Here is a 19,725-nt window from a genome sequence, read left to right as displayed (position 1 = left end):
TCTACCTGACTATCTCCTCGTCCCTCGCCCTCTTGTGGCCAGGCCTCGTAGACCCGACGCAATTTTCCAATCTGGGAATAACGCCCGCGAGAGGAGACCTTGTTCTGCATTGTCTTCGCTCCTCTTCCTTTCGACTCGATGAACACAGCCTACTCAGATCCGGGAACACGATAACTTTGTCCCTCCCGACGCAGTGCCAATGACATACCTTGCTCATTACTAGACTGCGGATTTTATGCATTTATGACAAAAAATGGGTAAGCACTATTTAAAGCAGAGTGAACATATTAAAAAGATTTAAAGACATCAGCGTATTGGTTTCAGCTTAATCAGATAATTAAAAGAAGAAAGACATTTTTATTTCACTACGGTGTCTTGCAATCAATGCAAACATTTTTTATTTTGCATAAAGATCCGCAGTCTACTCATTACTATCACGAGGTACAATTTACGAAACAACAAACAATATGTACCACCAATTTTCTGGTAATTATATACTTCAGTGATTCCTCGCCGACTTCGGTGACCTTGAAATATGTTGTCAAGGTCATTCTGAACAACTGAATCATGATGCAATATCTGAAATCGAGATCAGTCCAACGACAAAGTTAAATTTAGATTTATAAGTTTATTTTATTGGATTAATCTATGAATATACAAAAATATCTCAACTTTATTTTTGAAATTCAATTTGAAAACGCTACGAACCTTCGTCCCAACCTATCCTTCTACTAATTTGGTAACCGACAACAAGTATCATAAGCAGACTACGGATTTTTATTCATTTATGAAGAAATTGGCTGGATGAAATATAAAACAGTAAACGATTAGAAAAATTGAAATTGTCTTTAATGTAATAAAGTCATTAAGGGATGAAATCACTTTTTATTTCACTCCTGCCTGCCACAATACAGAACGTTTTTATTTTGCATAAAAATCTCTGCAATCTAATCTAACAATAAGTGTTACTTATAAATACAGCCACTCAAACTATTATTTTTGCGACGACTTTTACCTGCATGTGTATGTTGAGGCAAAGTTTATATTCTATAAAAGCGATATACTGAAATTTGTTGTTTACCTAAACGAATAAATGCACATAAAGATAAATAATCTGTTAGAAATATGCAAATAAATAGACATATCCAAGACAGACTTATTTGATTCGAAGGTTCGCGATTTGTCACACGACATGCATACATATTTTCACTTGATTGGAGTTTTTGTCCATTATCCCATAAAGATCAGAATTTCTGAGGCAGAATGACACTACCATCTTACCAGCACGGTACATCTAATCCTCTTCCGGGCTCGTGGAGATCTTGCATATTTATGCCAAAGATGGCGAACCCTTCGGCGAAGGTTCTTTCACCCCTTTGAATGTGGAAGTGCTATGACTTCGCAACGAGTGAGTCGTTAGAACGCTAACTGCCACTGGACCTACACGCCGCTTTTGTACGACGGTATTTCAGATTTTTAGCAAGCGTCCCTGCTCGCTACGATAATGGTGATATAAGTGCGAAAAAGGATTTTACCTGTTCTACAAAATGTGTATCTAATGTATTGTCCCTGACGTGCGTTTTAGTTAATGTACAATATTCCCGGATAGCAACACGTGTTAATCTACATCATTTCCATTAACAATTTCATATGACTGAATAACAAGGTACCTATAACTAACATAGCATTGCGCGTCAATATTATTCATGTCAATTAAGTACATCAAATATAATCGAAAACTTCTAAACCAACATTTCCATTAACAATATCATATTATTAGACTGCGGATTTTATGCATGCATGACAAAAATGAGTAGTTGTATATCATTCAAAACAGTGAAAAGATTTAAAAAAACATAATCTATAACAAATCAAAACTTAAAAACTGGCCTACCATTGATTAAATGATTAAAGTTGACTTAATGTGATAACTAGACTGCGGATCTTTATGCATTTATAAGGAAATTGGTTGGGTGAAATATATTAGATGATTGCATAAGTTTGTGCCCGATTTGAAAATAAAATTCAATGGTTAAATTTTAAAGACTTGATTAAAGATTGGTTAAATTAAAATTAAAAAATGGTTAAATTTTCTACAATTAGAAAAGAATGGTGTCTATATGTATACATAATTAATTAATAAAGTTGTATTCTTTAAAGTTTAACCATTGAATTTTATTTTCAAATCGGACACGAACTTGTGCAATCATCTGATACATAATGGTCCCGATTTTGGAAACTTTGTTTCTGGGAAAACGTCTTTAAAGTTTGGGAAAAGATTTAAAAAATTCAAGAATCCTATAATGTTGTTTTTAATGTAACAAAGTCGTTAAGAGATGAAATCAATCTTTATATTATCCAAGCTTTCCACAATCAATGCAAAACATTTTTATTGTGCATAAAGATCCGCAGCCTAGTGATCCTTAAGTGAACCTTAAATTATTATATTTATGTATAAAAAAGTGACGAAGTCACCTATAACTACAGTCTATCTCTTGCCGATACAGCACGCGTCGGTGAAAAGTTATAAGTAATTAATGAACCTACCCCTACAGGCAACGATCCCCGGTCTCCCCTACTAGAAAATAGCCAGCAGGTAATTTGTTAAAGTCTGACATCATCGATATTGATTAATCGAGTTTGAGATTGGCGTAAGAGGTCAGAGTATTGCGGAAAAAGTAACTAAAACGAGTTGAAACGAAATATCAGCGCCGTCGTGTTCCATCTGGCAAGAAGCCTCGTTCCGGGGATATCTTCGAGTCCCACGGGTTCGAGCAGCGTCAAAGGGCCTTGGGATCAGTACATCGGTCGCGTTCAAAGAATTTAATTAGCTCGTTAAACGGATCTCGTATGCGTGCACGCGCGGAAATCCGATCGCGAGCGGAAAATACCTCATAATGAATAGCGTTCGTCGCGAATAGACCGGCTAACGGATCGGCGAATGATCCAAGTTCGAAGAGGTTCAAGGACGAGCGACCGAAGGGCCCTCAAAGTAGCTCAACGACTCGTTATAAATTGTCGTCGACTGCTCCACCTTGGATTCCACAGAAACGCGACGTAATGGCGCGGAGGAGAGAGACTCGAGAGGCTGAAGGTGGGCAGGGGAAGGAGGCGTCCTCTATCTTCAAGTTCCTTCCGACTAGTAAAGGAAGGAACGGAACGAATTAATTCCGTAAGGACGAAAACTCGAGGACAAAGACGGGATGCAGGATTCAAAGGAAGCAATTGGATTCGGGGGACCCATGCGAGCAGGGAACGCTTGCACAGGGGCTATCTTTGCTACTTGCTGCTGATACACTGGCGGGCATCCCCCTTTTTCTGGCCCGCCTTTCGCTGCTTCATCGTCGCCTGAATACGGGGACAAACTTTGGAAAAATACTGGCCGAGTCAATACCGCTTGTTTTCGTCGCAAACAAATTTCTTTCCCGCCCCCTGTACTCCGCTGTTCATGGAAAACTCGCTTCTGCTGTCAACTTAAATGTCCTTAGTCCCCGCCGTTGTCCCCATTAAGCTGTTCAAGTGGTGAATTCGAAAATGAGACTTAAAGCAGCAACAACCTTCTTAGACATTAATTTATTTTATCGGAGAAGTTGTTGCTGTAACAGTGTTTCTTTAATGGAATAAATTCGGCAACCCCCATACGTTCTTCATTGCGAAACTTCACCCCTTTATGTTCTTTGTATGTATACTGAAAAATAATTCATCTCCCTCTGAATGTGTTATGAGATGTATCTCTTTAATTTTGAATACTTTATTTACCGGAAACCTATGAATAGGATTTTCAATAATTGTGCTGCACCAAAAGGAAGCTTACGAAACGTTTTTTATATGACCATCCTGACCAAAATTATTAGATTACGTTACCGGGGGTGAGTTGTTGGTTCCGGATTGAAATTTCTATTATTTTGTAGAAAAATCAATTAAAAACTTATCGGCCGCGGACCACAGGCTTTCAAAAATTTCGAAATATCGCCAATAGATAAGGTACAAAACAAATTGTATTAGCAACATCTAAACTATGTTGAACGACGAGAAAATAAATATTCTGCATGTATCATTCTGTATCATCATCATCTTGTAAGATTCGTATATTTCATGTATACTTCGTGTCACATTTGTTATTATATAATCTTTAAAATACAAGTACGTATTTCTGAAATTTTGTATGAATTCATAATTTATCACAAAGATGAAACGTTCGTTCTTACGAAGAATAATCAACTGAAATGCTCTTGCTACGAATTACAGTCAGCGACACAGTAGGAAGATGCAGTTTACGATCCGTAATCGTACCGTGAGCGAATCAGTGTTCCCCGTTCGCGTTGTGAATTGTAAACAATGTTATCGAATGATCTTATCAAACGTGCCCGTTAAACTGATGTTTTGCGCCGATGCACAATCCTCTATAAGCCATAACCGTTCTCGAATCGCGCCTCGAAGGCAACTGATTTCAGCGCCACTATGCAGCAACGATCCCAGCATAAATATGACTTTCGTCTGCCACAATCTCTGGCATATCCGTGCCCTTAATTCAAGAATCTAATGAATAGAAATGAAAATAGACCCGAGATACACCCTCTCTCTCGGCCGGTGATTCGCATCTGAATTTATGAAGCTCTCCAATCGATTTCTTCTCTCATTCGAATCCGAATGCGAAGAAGTCGAGCGATTTGTAGATCCCTTTTTACCAGCCCCGAAGGAAGGGATCGATGGCTGCATAAATTGCCCCCGACAAAATGCTCTCTAATTAATGTTCCCAGCAGAAATACCGTCGGCCCGCAAGAAGTGTCTGTTGATTTCCCTGACTGCGATCCGAAGGAAAAAGGAGAGAATCGAACTCGCGATCGACCGGCAAGAAAAAAGAGTCACGGCTCGAAGAACTTAATTGGATCTGCGGGCCGATGTACGGTCTACTATTCCAGCAATCTACCAGGACAAAACACAATTTTGGTAATGATCCACGTGTACGAAATCGCAATAGAAGTCGATAGTAGAGAATATAAAATTTATTGATTATATAATCTGCAACGATTACACTGCGGCTTTTATGCATTTATGATAAAAATGAGTAGGTCTAATTTGTGACAGTAAAAACACTTGAAAAATTTAAACGTGCTGTTATATTATTTTCAACCTATTAAACATATTCAGCAAGAAATTAAATATTTGTTTCATCTCAGCTTGTTACAATTCATCCACAGTCTAGTAATGATGTATTGATAGTGTCTAAAAAAATATATAAAAAAACACTTTTTAAAAACCACGCTTATATTAAAATGCACTGAAAAGGAGAAAACAATTTTTTTCCTGGTTCTCCCAAAAATTTGATATAAATTTAAATAAAATCATGACATTAGTGACTATAAAAATAAAAGCGTGGAGTGCTAAACTATATTGACGTAATCTTCGTGGACTCTTCGCGCTTTTATTTTTGTAGTCACTAATGTTATGATTTTATTTAAATTTATATTAAATTTTTGGGAGAACCAGGAAAAAAATTATCTTCTCCTTTTTAGTGCATTTTAATATAAGCGTGGTTTTTCATAGGTGTTTTTTTATATATTTTTTTACTTTCTTGTTTTAATTTTAACATTATTAAATATGTTGGTACTTAATCAATGACACATTTAATAACATGAAAAAACATCGTATAGAATTAAAATAGCTCCGACTTCAAAGGGTTAAATAACTTCATTTAGATTTATATTATACTTTTATAAGTAAAAAAGTAGCAGAAAGCCAACGAAGATGCGTGTTCCTTAGACACAATGGTTTTGTGTGCTACGGCGGCCCATGGCAACGATACGCGAAAATGTTTGCGAGCCTAGACTTCCTATCTCATCTCTTCCCTTCCGTCCATCCTGTTCTTTCGCACGGCCGCGGAATTTCGGGAATTACGATTAAGAGGTTGCGAAACAAGGTTGGAAACTGCGAAGTGGTTGCTCCACATTTTGCATAATTTATCGCAATCTCGCGGAATGCGTCTCAAGTACGAAGCCAAGTTGAGTAACCAGCGGCTGAGCGAGGCAAGACAGGAGTGGCGGATTCGGCTAAATTCGTGGACAACAGTACAAAAAACCTTTTTCTAAATTTGAAAATGTTGCGCAGCGTACTTTATTAACACTAAACCTACCACTGCCGGTCAAATGACAGGTTTTATATTTCTAATTTTAGAATTATTGAAATTATGGAGTTGCTTACATGGAAAATGATTCGATAAACTTCTTCATCCAAGCACATATTGTAACAAAAATTGCAAAAAATGTAAATAAATAGAGCCTTGTCATTTTTGTAAGGTGCAATATTTTAATCGCTTTTAGTGCTCGGTAGATTTAGTGTTAATAAACTAGCTAGGCGTGCAGTATTGCAAACTACTATCAATTGACAAACACGAAAATGTGATAAAGATCTACAGAATTCAACAAAGTTGCAGTTGAAATATCTCTTAAATTATTCATTTTTTGGTTTACATAATACCTTTTTATAGAGAAGGGCGAGCTGCATCGAATAGAGCATAGAAAACTATATATTTCTATTTCTAAAAAATGAAGGTGAGCTTAAAATTTTCGAAACTCTTTCACCACCAGAAAAAAACTGTTAGTACCATATTATAGTCTTTTTTATACTGAAAAACTTTTAGGAATAAAGTTTTTCATATTTTCAAAAACAGCATTGATAACGAAGTGCTAATATATACTAGATCACCCTGCATATTCTATATTTATTTATATCTGTATTTTAATATGTATGCAACGTCCGTATAAATGTTTCTACTCTAGACGTATGTATTCTCATATACATGGATAAATATATGTGTATCTTCGTATGTTAGCTATTTAAATATTTTTCAAAAATGATTTTGCGTCTCCTTTTCCATAAATTGTCAATAAAAATTAGTGTAATACTTCGAGCCGTGGAAAAATTGTAGAAATGAGGGAGGTAATTCATTTAAGTTGATTAAATTTTTTTATTCCCATTCATTTTATTGGAAGACAGCGGAACCCACGCAAACTTCATTCCCGAGAGTTTAAGTATTGTACACGACAAGGGAATTTCAGGAATTACGATTTTATGAATTACGGAACGGGGTCACGAGCTGCCAAGTGCCTAACATGCGTTTTGCATAATTCATTGGGTTCTCGCAATGTCTGCGTTCGCCAGGTCGATTAACCTGGAGCGCAATTTAAGTCGGAATTGCATGCTTGATCTAATGTGCCGTGAATTACAATGTACAATTGCAACATTTCTAATAAAAAAGCCCGTCGCATCTTTCCACATTTTTGTAAGATATTCATTAAAGAAGCGGAAGAAATATTGAGTCAATAAGATAAATATTACAATAATTATTCCTGAGACAAATATTTAGATTCCTTATAATCTCCATTATATTATTTCAATTTTTATCTGGACTATTCAAAATAATTCAAAGCTGTTTAATAGCATAGGCCAGGGGTCGGCAACCTGCGGCTCGCGAGCCACATGCAGCTCTTTGGATGTGAAGCTGCGGCTCTTTAGTTCCATACGCAAATATTATTTATTTTATAAAAAAAAAACATTTAAACATCGTTCTGAACTGATTAACGAGGATTAGGCACCGATTCTATCTCTCAGCCACTTGTACTCGCTTTTCACCGCACCCCTCCCCCGTGACACGCGTCGTCACTGTCGTCAGTCCGTCGGAAGCTCTCGAATGACGCCGTCGTCGGATGTTTCTATGTAGGTTTTAATTCGCTTTCGACGCAAGACAATTTGGCGTCTTCACCAGTGCTTTGGCTGTGACGTATAGTTTGTTGTTTCAAGTAAAAGAGTTAGAAGCGAATTATCTTCTCAAAGTTATGTATGTACATATGTATACAATATACATATATATTATCTAATTTGTTGTGAAAAACAATACTTATATATGAATAAACAGATATTTTTTCTTATGAATAAATAGATTAGTTTTTTTTTATCAAAAAACTTTATTTATGCGAGTACTATTTATTGTTGGCAAGAAAAAATTTTGTGGCTGTTCAAAAACTTTGAAATTTTGTAAATTGTAATTTTTGACTCATCCGACTCAAAAGGTTGCCGACCCCTGGCATAGGCCAAAATCATATATTATTTTCAATTAAGTTTTCAAGTAATTTGAACGCATTTCATTTAGAATAGTAATAAGTAACGAAGATGAAACTTGAAGGGGGGCGAAATATTTAATATAATGTTGAATAAGAGTTAATGAGATTTCTTATGGCTCCCCAAGGACAGAATTAGAAAGCTTTTTACCTCTCGGTGCCCAGCCACGATTAAAGGCTGAAACGTTGAAAAAGTCGCAAACTTCGGAAAAGCCTCAGCAAAGGAAGCATTTAAGTTTCCTAAGGAGTTCGGGGTACGAGGATACCGCTGAAGGGAAAGGTAACACGATTAGGAATTAATTTTTCACGAGCCAATGGGAAAACTGAGACCCTGACGAACTAAAAGATTTTTCTCGCTCCAAGTGAACTTGTATATCCGAAGAAAATCGGAAATTCCGTGGTTGACACTCGTCGATATACATAGTGCGGATCTTTATGCATTTATGGCGTGTGCAAATTTTCAAAAAAATATTGGAATACAATAGAATTTGGTACGGTTTTCATTAATTTCGTATCTACAGAGGCCATTGCCACTGAAAATAAAATTCTATTTGATACCACTTTCATAAAATTTGTCTATAAAAATTAAAAACTAATTGCATAAACATCCCCAGAGTCTACTCATCAATCAATGAATACTATGCATTACGTTGTTACCCGATTGAAATTGCATTGATTGAGGTTGACATACAATTGATTCAATACTGAAATTACACATCTAAATTAAAATTAAAAATAGGATCTTGAGGATCAGCTTTGTAAGCGACACTTCGATAAGTTTACAATAATAAACCAGTATGCCTCGATCAAACCGCTTTATAACATTTGCAAAAATCGGAAATTTCATGTGCAACAACCTAATATATCGCTTTTCGATTCCGTTAAAAAGCAAATTGATTTTGAAGGCTGCGAAATGCGTTACATTTCTCCTTGGAACATCGTATTTTATCCTTTCCATGGGGAACAGAGGAGCGCGTGTTTGTCCTTGCAGATCGCGGAGCGATATAAACTTTCGGGAAGGGGAAATTCCATGGCGGAACGTATGTTTGCAGAAGCATGACGAGTGCAACGAGAATTTATTAGGTGTGTTTGCTGAGTAAATACGGGAGGAAAGGAAGCGTTTAAGGAAGATATTTACGGGGCGGCGTGCTAAGAAAGACAGAAAGCGTCGTCGTGGATTAGTTCCAGGACCTCGGAACACGAAAGCTCGCACTCCATTGTTACGGGAGAACGGAGGTGAGCGTCACGCCGTCGAATTTACGAGTTAGAATAACTCGTTTCATATCTGGACAAACCTCTGCTACGTCTGGGAACCGAAAAAATACAGATTTCGCGTGTCGTTCCTCTCCGAAACGACTTTCATGCTTGGAATTCTCTCTCCGACCGGTTTTATTTTAATCCTGATTCCCCAGTTTACTACATTATACTTTTCCCGCGGAGAAACTATTTTTATGACACAAACTTTGTCTTTAGCTTTTCTGGCTTCCTCCGGTATTCTTCTTTAAGGCACCCGTGGGCGTTATAAACAGCGAATAAGCATTTCCTTCCCGCTTCCTGCTCCTTTTTCTTCTTTGCGGCTGGTCCCTTCCTCACCTCACGAGATGCTTCTTCTTGTGTATCAGTATTTTTTAACAAAGAATATCACTTATATTGTGGCTTGTGTTTAATTTATCGCAATGATTTTAACTCTCATTATTGTACTATCAATGTCAAGTTAATCGCAGTCCACTGATTCATTATAAAGTATTCTAAATTCAGTCCTCTTCTCCTACATTTAAAATTTTTCAATTTACGATTATTAAGATTGCACACAGCGTGGAGAATTATTCAATGAATCTGTTTACTTGAATAATACACTAAAAATTTTGAAAAATCGGAAGAAATCTGAAGGAGTAATATAAAACAGTCATTTCCCGTGATGTGCACTTGTAAATGACATCGTAACAATTTCCACGGGATCTCAATTAATTAAAAAAGTGTGCACCTATTTTCGAGCAACATTGTAAACATAATAAAGAGCCTGTCACCGTTCAACACGGTGCTTGTTCCGCTAGAACCCGTGCGGAGCGTGCAGTCTTCAGTTATCCAATTACGCGAAGTGTACGTTAAAAAACAATTCGACATCTAGTTAGCTGAAATTTGCACGGCGACGCGACGGCGACTCGCATTTCCGTTCGCAGAATATATCCCCGCACCCATTCGCAGTCTCCACTGACCTCTCTCGTGTACAGGTGGTCCCTTTTTATCCGTTCCTCCACCTGTTCCTCTTCAGCCAGACCGGAGCCCATTTCTCTCTTTGTTCCCGTGCGTACATTTCACAACGCCCCCGCGCTCTGCCCCCCGTCGATGTTCCTCCACGCTTCTCCCTTCGCTAATCCTATGCTCACACGGCCACCCCCCGTCGTCCACCCCCGTTCACTTTCTCCCCGTCAGTTCGCGATCGCTCGGGAACGCCATAGACATTCCCACCCCCTCCCGACAGAGCCAGCCAGGCCCATCCCCGTCGTCAGGGTGCAAGCATCACCTCATGGCTCCACGTGTGCGCTTTCACCGTGACAAAGCCAGATTTAAGCTCCGCTTACGAGTCGGAGCTTTCCAGCTGGCTCGCATTCGCCGGCATCCGTTCCCGTTGCTCCATAACGATTTTCCTCTGCCTGATGTTCTGTTATCAGCCGTAATAGACTGCGATTCGCGAGGACGCGTCGCGTCTACCGCTGAGGATTTAGAGAGACGAGCACTACTATGTCAACCATCGAGCCGATCAATGGAAAAAAGAGCACTGTTCTCGGGTCTTCGGCAGACTCCTAATGCGCGGCTGCTTCGTCGAGCAGAATTCTCGAACCCAGCTCTTGCATATTCTACTTTTTCCGCCGATATTGTGACCGCTACTACAGGGCCATCGAGATAAATCCGGAATTTTTCCGGGCAGTTCCATAAATAAGATGTAGGCAAGGCGAATATAAGCACTTGTTGATAAGCTACCTCACTATATGGATAAGCCACCAGTGAACATGCAGGAAAAGTCAGACATGCATCGAGAATATGCGAAATTTACAAACAGTCAAAATGTTTAACATTAAATCAAATGACCGGTTTCAGATTTTTTATTTCACAATTATTGAATTTAGACAGACGTTTTCGTGGGAAATAATTGAATAAATATATTTAGTAGAGCAGATATTATAATATAAACCGCACACAGTTCAAATAAATTTAATCTTGTTATTTTTATAAGTAGAAAATGGGCACGTACGATTTAAAACAGTGGACGTGTTAAAAATATTTAAGGACATCGATGTATTAGTTTCAGTTTAATAGGATATTTAAAAGAAGAATGCAATTTTTATTTGGCTCCTGTGTCTTGCAATCAATGCAGACATTTTTTACTTTGCATAAAGATCCGCAGTCTATTTAAAGCCAACATATAATAAGGCAACATGTACTGGCTACTTGTGAAGCTCGGTGGATTTAGTGTTAAAACATTTGATTATATGTACTATATTCCTTTTAGCTTATTAAAATTGTCAAATAAGGTAAAAAGAAATTTCTATCTGACTCCTGTTTCTCGAAATTGATGAAGAACACATTCATATATACATAATATAGAATGTATAGAACAATTATTGTTTGGTCTGGTTAATACACAGCTATTATAGAACAACAATAGATATAAATGTTCTCCTTTTTTAAGAAATTACGATCTATTGGGTTGGCAAATAAGTTCGTTCGGTATTTGTGATTTATTCCAATGTGGAAAACCGAACAAACTTATTTGCCAACCCAATACAAGGAAAATTCTAGTCACAGAAACCGTAAAATAAAATCGTAGGGCAAGGGGTGAGAATTGTGAAGGAAATGAAAAAAGACTATGTAGCTCCTGCTTCTCGAAATTGATATAGAGCACTTTGACTTTCTATGCAGATCCGCAGTCTAACTGCAAGTGTCTATAAATGTTATCAACTGTGCAGTTTGGTCATGATATAACGATCGTCTTTGTGCAAAGACAGAGGGACGTCGCGTCGCATCTAGAACAATGGGGAACTTCAGGTAGAACTATCCGCTATCCGAGACTATCGTTAAAGCGAATGCAAGGCCAAGGTGCCCAAGGTGTTGAGTCGCAATGGCGACGAATTTCTGTTACACTAACCCGGAACAAAAGAGGAAAGTTCCGAAGTTCAATAAATATTAGATTAACCCTTGGAAAGTTTCGAGGGCGGAGCGTGAACTGCCGGAAGGGATGCAGAAACTTTCATTCTCGGAGATGTACGTAAATATCTTGAAATAAAGAGAGACGGGGAATTTCATTTTTGCATTCCCTTCTGTAACGACGTCTTCGCTGTGCCTCGAGAAATCTTGTTTCATGCCGGGCCGAAATAAATGATGGAGTCGAATGAAGAGATAAGACAGTCAGACTCAATTAACTCACGTGTTGGGATTTTAATCAGCGTTGATCCCGGGTTCCGTTATATCTTTATGAGAGATGCACCTGCTTCTGGATTAATCACGGTCCAACAGATGGGAGAATCAATTTCAAACCGGGGCCCGCATCTCTTTTTTCATCCCCGTGACGGGCACGCTTTCAAGGCCAGTAGGTTAATTCGCGAAAATGATCGATCATCGTGGTCACGATGAAAGGAAAAGAAAAAACAGGACGTCGTGGCTTCTTCTGTGGAACCGTTCGACCGTGAAGTGTAGAAAATCGAATTGCCCACACTGTGAGTCGCTGAACGTGACATTACCGTCTGTCATGAAGTAATGTTGCATAACCATTCTCTCGTCGCAGATTAGATTCGATATTTATGATCGGAGAGGCATGAGAACGAAGAGGATGAAAGACGCGTGGGTCACGAACGGAATACAATTGACACTCTCACTATATTGTTGTCAGACCTATGTAATTATTATATGTTGCATAGTCTCGTTTATTCCTTAGATAAGTCTATCTTAATTTATTCGGAACGTTCCGCGTTTTTGTCGGCGTATACAATGGTTGATTTGCGATTTGACTCTTGCAATTAGACGCAGCAGTATAATTAACAGATTACGAACGCAGATTTTTAAACGGGTGTGTGAAAATCACGAACATCTTGAATGAGGAAAGACGAAATACTTTAATGTGCATTTTTATGTAAAATATTAATGAAATATTGAGAAAATATACGACCTCTTTTGTCAATATTTGTTGTATTAACACGTGTGCATTAACACTTTACCTACCGGAAGCCTTTCACATTATAATCCCTAACGAAATTATTAGACGACGTTACCAATTGTTGATCTAAAATTAAAATTGTCGTTGCTATTGAAGGATCCATGAAAAAGTCTTTAGCCATGAACCGGAGCCTCTAAAAATTATTAAACGAGTAGATAATGTATTAATAAAAAGGATTGAATTTCTAAAAGTCCCGTGGTTCCTCGCAACCAAAGAAACAATATAAAATAGCTGTACCATAAAATTAAGAAAACATCGTGCTCACACAAGCGTGACGTGCACCACGATCGACCGATCCCCAAACAAAAACAATTCCGGGTACACGCATGATTTCGTTTTCGCCGGTGAACGCAGAGCGTAGGAGAATAGCTGAAGAGCACGATTGAATGAGCAACCGAGGGTACAGTCGAGATAACGCCTGTTTACGCATCCCGTGAAAAGAGACGGACGTGCTAATCCAACGGAACGAAGAAAAAAACCGATCGCGATCGATCGCAGCCGAGTCGGAAAGGTCGAAAAGAACGTGGAAAAAAAGAAGAGGACGCACGGTGACAGACACGCGGGGAACACCGGCGAGAAAGAATGAAATAGAAGCCATGACACCCCTCCAGTGTGCAATTCTGACGAGCTAGCAATTCGATCCTGAAACAGGACCCAGGAGACGGCATAAAGCTCACTCCAGGCTCGTTTGTTCTTTCTTTCTTCATTTTAACTCCCCCCTCCACCCCCCCCCACCAACTTACTCCCACGCCTACCCCCATCCCTGAACCATCCTTAACGCTTCGCTATCGTTCGTCCGTCGCTATTTGTCTCGCGAGCGAATCCCTCTTTTTGTCTCCAACGCCCCCGCCCGGCCGCTCCTCTTAGAGATTCAATTTAATTCACTCACCATGAAGGGCCTTCAAATATGCTTTGCCGGCGTTGATCAGCTGCCTCGCTCCCGGATTGAACTTGTCCAGGATGTTCTGCAATCAAAGAAACAGACCGTTGTATATTTTTCTTCATTTTTGGACATTCCAAATCATTCCGCTGTTTTTATACAGTTTTTTCTAGCAGAACTTGTGGAGGACCATTTGCATTTACAGCTCGATTCGGCGAATAATATCTTTCGATCTTGTTTGCCAGCTGTGGTAATAACTAACTGCGGATCTTGATGCATGTATGGCTTTCAAACATTTTCGAAAAATGCTAGAAAATAAAATTCCACAGAATTTAGTATTCTTTCTATTTATGTTTTTAATATTCGATTTCTATTTTACTTCGGATCTACAAAGACTACTACCGCTGAAAATAACGTTTTACATGATTCCGCGTTTTTAAAATTTCCCTAGAAAAATTGAAAATTGCATAAACATCCGCAGTCTAGTAATAACTTATGACAAAAATGAGTATGAGAAATACAAAATTGTAAAGACGTCGAACGAATTTAAGTATGCTATTGCATCATTATCGATTTATTAAGATTATCAAAAGAAAGAATACATTTTTACTTAATTGCATTAATTTTGCATAAAGATCCACAGTCCAGCAATAACTTTTTTAACTCGAATGGATTGTAGTTTCACTTTTTAACCTTTCAGTATATTATTATTAGACGCCGGATCTTCGTACAAAATAATAAGTTCGTTCATCAATTCCACTTCACAGGAGCTAAATATAAATTTATATTTTTCACTAAAAATTTTAGTCTAATGAAAATAATATATTAACACTAAAAATCTTCTAACAGCTCTAATTAATAATTTTTTTTACATTTACTTCTGATGATATTTCGTGTAGACACATTAGTATTTTCGATATCCTCAATGAAACAGCTATTCAGTTAGCTTAATTGCCACAAATGGTATACTTAAATAACAATTTGGATGTCCCTGGTCAAAATAGACTCAGGCACAGCCGTCGAAGGGTTAAATAAACTCTGGGAGTACGTGCAATTTAGAAAAAGGTTCAAGTACCTGTTCTATTTGAGTTTAATGAGAGTTATCACAATATCCCCATTTAGAAGAATGTTGAGGGCCCCCTTTTTCCCTCCACCAAAATACTGCACATTCACATCCCAGCCTAAAGAAGTTATCACTTCAAAAAGATTATTAATACTGCTTCTTGAATTGAATGTAGCTATCACTTTGTACTTTGTATCATCATTCAGAAGATGTGTTTGGCGAAATGAATGTTCGAAGAAATTCATTATTCATATTTCCATCAAGAGGTAATAAAGAAATAAAAGTAATTTATCACTTTAATCGACTACGAAACCGGTTCTCGCACAACAGACGCATCAGATTAACTGAAACGATAAGTTACGCAAAATGATGAATAAAGTTTCGAGTAAATTTGATACGAGTGCCTGTGTACAGCATAATGTAGCGATTTAAAAATATTTAATAGAATAGAAGTACGTTGCTGTGGATGTAGAATGTAGACGCACCAGCTGCGTGTTCAGCAGACCTTGATCATTACTCACCCATATTGGCAAGTGTTAACGAGTATGACTTAATCGGATTACGTCATTACGACAATTTCGTTGCCTCGGCATGACGGTCACCTTCGATCATGGAATGCGGTCTACATCGTTTGGAACCTAATGAGAGTGTGTACCTATTTGCAGTTGCAATTTGTATTACTTCGTCTAGATTGCAATGAGAGTGTTCAATAACTTCGAAGTCAAATGGCATTAAATCTTTACAACAATAAATAGCTACAGAGGATATACAATCCTGAACAGCTAACTTAATCTCAGCCTCGAACTTCGAAACATCTGTACATCTAACTCGATCCAAATCCTAAGATTTGTAACTACTGAACAGCTAACCTAATTCGCATCGAGGAATTCGAAACTGTCCAACTGGTAATGTAATACTGTGGAACGTCGTTTAACTAAATTAATAGGGCGTCAAATTCGTGGAAAAATGCATCCTAAATGCAATTATAGTACGTATAGGGAAACCATGTGATAGGTGATATGGAAAGCAAAATCGTTTAATAGATAATTAATTTTCCTTTGAAAATAACAATATAAATATTTAAATTGAATAGTGATTGTTGAATGTCTCAAGAATTATCCAGTTGAAGAATTATAAGTACGACACACATCGTACACTCGTCCATTTATAAAATTTGGGTACATTTTAATCAATCCGCCAGCCATGGAAAAACAGAAACAATTTTTTTCAGAATGTACAGTACACATATTCTATATATCATTGTAATATTTTTATATTATGTGTGTAAGTGGAATAAAATATGCGATTCCGAAATGAAGTATATCATTGAATTTTCTGGATAAATAATGAGTCTTGTCAAAAACGCTTGGATCAGCTTATTTTTGCTCTAGATTCGCCAGAAAAAGTTTAATTAAAATCAACAACTCCACGGCTACGAAAACAGATATGAAGACGAAAGGGTCTAATTAATCAACATATTGTGGTAACATCTGCAAGAGGAAGACCATACAGAGAGAAACCAAGAGGCAATTTCCCCAAAAGCGACGCACAGTGGGACCTTTCGTCCAAATCGGAGACAAAATCAAAGAACCACGTGATAAAAATAAGAATAAGGTATCACCAGAAGTTAAAGAATTCGTTGATGAGAAAAGTAAGTTAAAAAGATTAAATACTTACCTTACTTCCTGTGTAAATGAAAATATAATCATGGAAAATAGATATCTAATTTAAATTATATTACAGTCACACATTGCCTATACAAGGAGTGCCAGTTACAATCGCATCTTTACGTCGGGTGATCGTTCGTCAAGTGATATACGTCAAATAAACGTTCAAATACTTCATTATGTTTAATTTTATTGTGTTTTATATATGACAATACAATATACCTTCAAACTAGTAGGTTATCAAATCATTTCAACGAAAAAATGATTACATTAGTTCTGTTCACAAGAATCAATTTCTTGCAAAATCCTGAGGTCGTAGACAAATTTTGAGACCAGATTTGAAATCATGGTGAAAAAATCTGCAGGAAATGATGTGCAGCATGTTAAAAAAAAAATTTTCCGCACATGGTATTGAAAAAACCGCAATTTTCTTGAAATTGTGAATGTATAACAAATTTTTTCAAGGTTATAAAACGTTCGTACCATAATCTCCCTATTTTTCCCATATTCCGCCAAGTTTCAGCTTTAATATAAATAAAATTTCATCGCTCTACCTCATTTCTATCGAAAGTTCTTTGATTTTGTCTCCGATTTGGACGAAAGGTCCCACTGTGCGACGCCCCTCATCAACTAAAAACCCGATCCAACCGGAAACAATGCCGAATCCCCAATCTAGTGTGACCCAACTATCAGGGGCCGGTCTCTGGCAGTTCCGACAAGTTGGTGCGCCGGAGATCATCCCGGAGTACCCCAACCATCAAAACTCGGAACAAGCGAGTCGAACGTTGCTGAGAAGTAAACCGAAACAATGTCACCGGAAACTTGCGGCCGGTTGATAGCAGACAGATAGTCGAATAACCAGGATTCTGGTGAATAACGAGAGAGAGTCGTTGCACGATGCGCGACTCGGTGCAGCGCGGCTAGCTACCAAGAGAACGTGTATGACCGCCTCCGGCATTCCAGCTTTGAGGACGGACCTAGAAGCCGTCTTCCTGCGTCTATCTCTTCCTGCAACTTCCCGACCTCTTTGTCCTCCCCACAGCTTTGCTCCTTTCACTTCGGCGTTCAAGGCGACGCCTTTTAGCTGGCTACGAACTCCCGGGGACTGCCTGGTATCTCAGGACTCCGACGGGAGCGTGTTTTGCGAGGGGGACAAGTCAGGCTAGACAGACGGTGACGACACGCGATTAACGCCAAAAACACCGAAATTCTAGCGGCGGCTAATAAGACCGTGGACAATTTGCCACAGTGCTGCAACGGGGACACGATCCCCCGCGACATCCATCATCCGTTGTCGTTACATTTCTTCCGCCAGATGGGAAACGGACGAACTGGCCCTGGGAGAATGTTAATAACAGGCTTCGCCCGTGAGTAATGATCCGTGCGGTCGAAATGTGGAACGTCCGAAGCCAAGTACCAACGAGTTCCCGGAATTTTGGCGGTTCCGAGGACGGATTAGGTCGTCCGGAAAGACTCCGTTTCTTGCAATTGTCTTTGTTGTCGATCTTCCTGTGCAGTCAAGATTCCCGCGACTTGCTACCTTACGGAAGCGTTCATGCGCGAACGCAACTGCCTAACAACGATTTTGATGAAACTTTGCACATTTGAATCGGTGACTTGTATTCTTGTACTTTCTGCGATGATTAATTATCGATAACAGAGAAATAAAATTTTATTTCAGTTCAACAGAAATAAATAACGTGTACGTTGAATTGATTTTATGTGGAACTTTCATTGCTGACTCAATATTATAAGGCAACGGGTTAGTAACGACAATTATCCTTGAGAAAATTACTATAAAATTTTCAATCTCTTCGAACGTTGCAGCAATAAAACTATCATTTTTGTCTAATGGAAAATTAATAAGCTTGGTATTGATTAGCAATGACGCTGGCAAGCTTATTAATCATCCGTACATTTCGTAACATACCTTTCACTGCACGACCAGAAAATTAATTTACATAGTATACAATAATTAGCAGCCACAGTTCAGAAAATTCAATCAAATGGAAAAGTGGAAATTTTAATATACTAGGTTGTTGCACATGAAATGTCTGATTCTATAATCAGACTGTAGGTCTTTATGTAAAATTTCTATTTTATACATCAATCGCAAAAACCAGGAGAAATATGCACCTACAATTTTATTGGGGTTGCAAGTAAAAGCAAATACATAAAACCTAATAGGGCTATCTATGGGGTTAGTTTTATAAGCATGAATTAACATAAAAGTGTATTTATCAATACTGTGGCGAGTATTTTAAAACAATAAAACCGAAAAATTCGAGTTGTGACGTTTTTCTTGTGCATGAGCGATTTAATTATCGAGGATGCTGAAGACTTCTGCGAGCTGATTGAATTTTAAAGTGAATTCTACTGTTTTCACGGAAGTTAGGGCCTAAGTGAGTGCGAGATACTCGATTTTCCGAGACGAAAGTATCCGGAATTGACGTCGACGGTGGCAACTACCGCGAGAAATCAGATCAAGCAATTCAAACTTGAAATGAAATTCCGGAACGCCGCCGGGGAGAAGTTCCGACGAAGAACACACGAGTACGACTCGCGGCATAGTCGAGGTCTAGGATAATAACACATGCATATCCTGCCCCTCCGAAATAATGATTCGCGTCGTGTCATAGGGTAAGATGTGTCTTTGCTTATCACCATTACGTAATTTGCCGGGGAGCGTATTAACGCCAGCCCGGTACATACATGGTCAAAGAGCTATCCGAACTAGCGTGGTCCCTCTGGTGCGTCGACACTGACTTGAATTCGAAATTCCTGTT

General features: G+C 38.4%; 1 protein-coding gene across 2 annotated transcripts in view; it reads right to left on the bottom strand.

Moving 5' to 3' along the window:
* Irsp53 (Insulin receptor substrate 53 kDa) overlaps positions 1-19,725 on the bottom strand; it is a 324,468-nt gene that overhangs the window by 186,477 nt on the left and 118,266 nt on the right. For both annotated transcript variants that reach the window (XM_076437170.1, XM_076437171.1), the window contains exon 3: positions 14,219-14,294. In XM_076437170.1, coding sequence (XP_076293285.1) covers positions 14,219-14,294 — 76 coding nt within the window. The remainder of the gene's footprint in view (positions 1-14,218; positions 14,295-19,725) is intronic.

The sequence above is a fragment of the Lasioglossum baleicum genome, chromosome 13, assembly GCF_051020765.1.
Source record: "Lasioglossum baleicum chromosome 13, iyLasBale1, whole genome shotgun sequence".
NCBI lineage: Eukaryota > Metazoa > Arthropoda > Insecta > Hymenoptera > Halictidae > Lasioglossum > Lasioglossum baleicum.
This window is presented reverse-complemented; position numbering and strand designations above follow the sequence as displayed.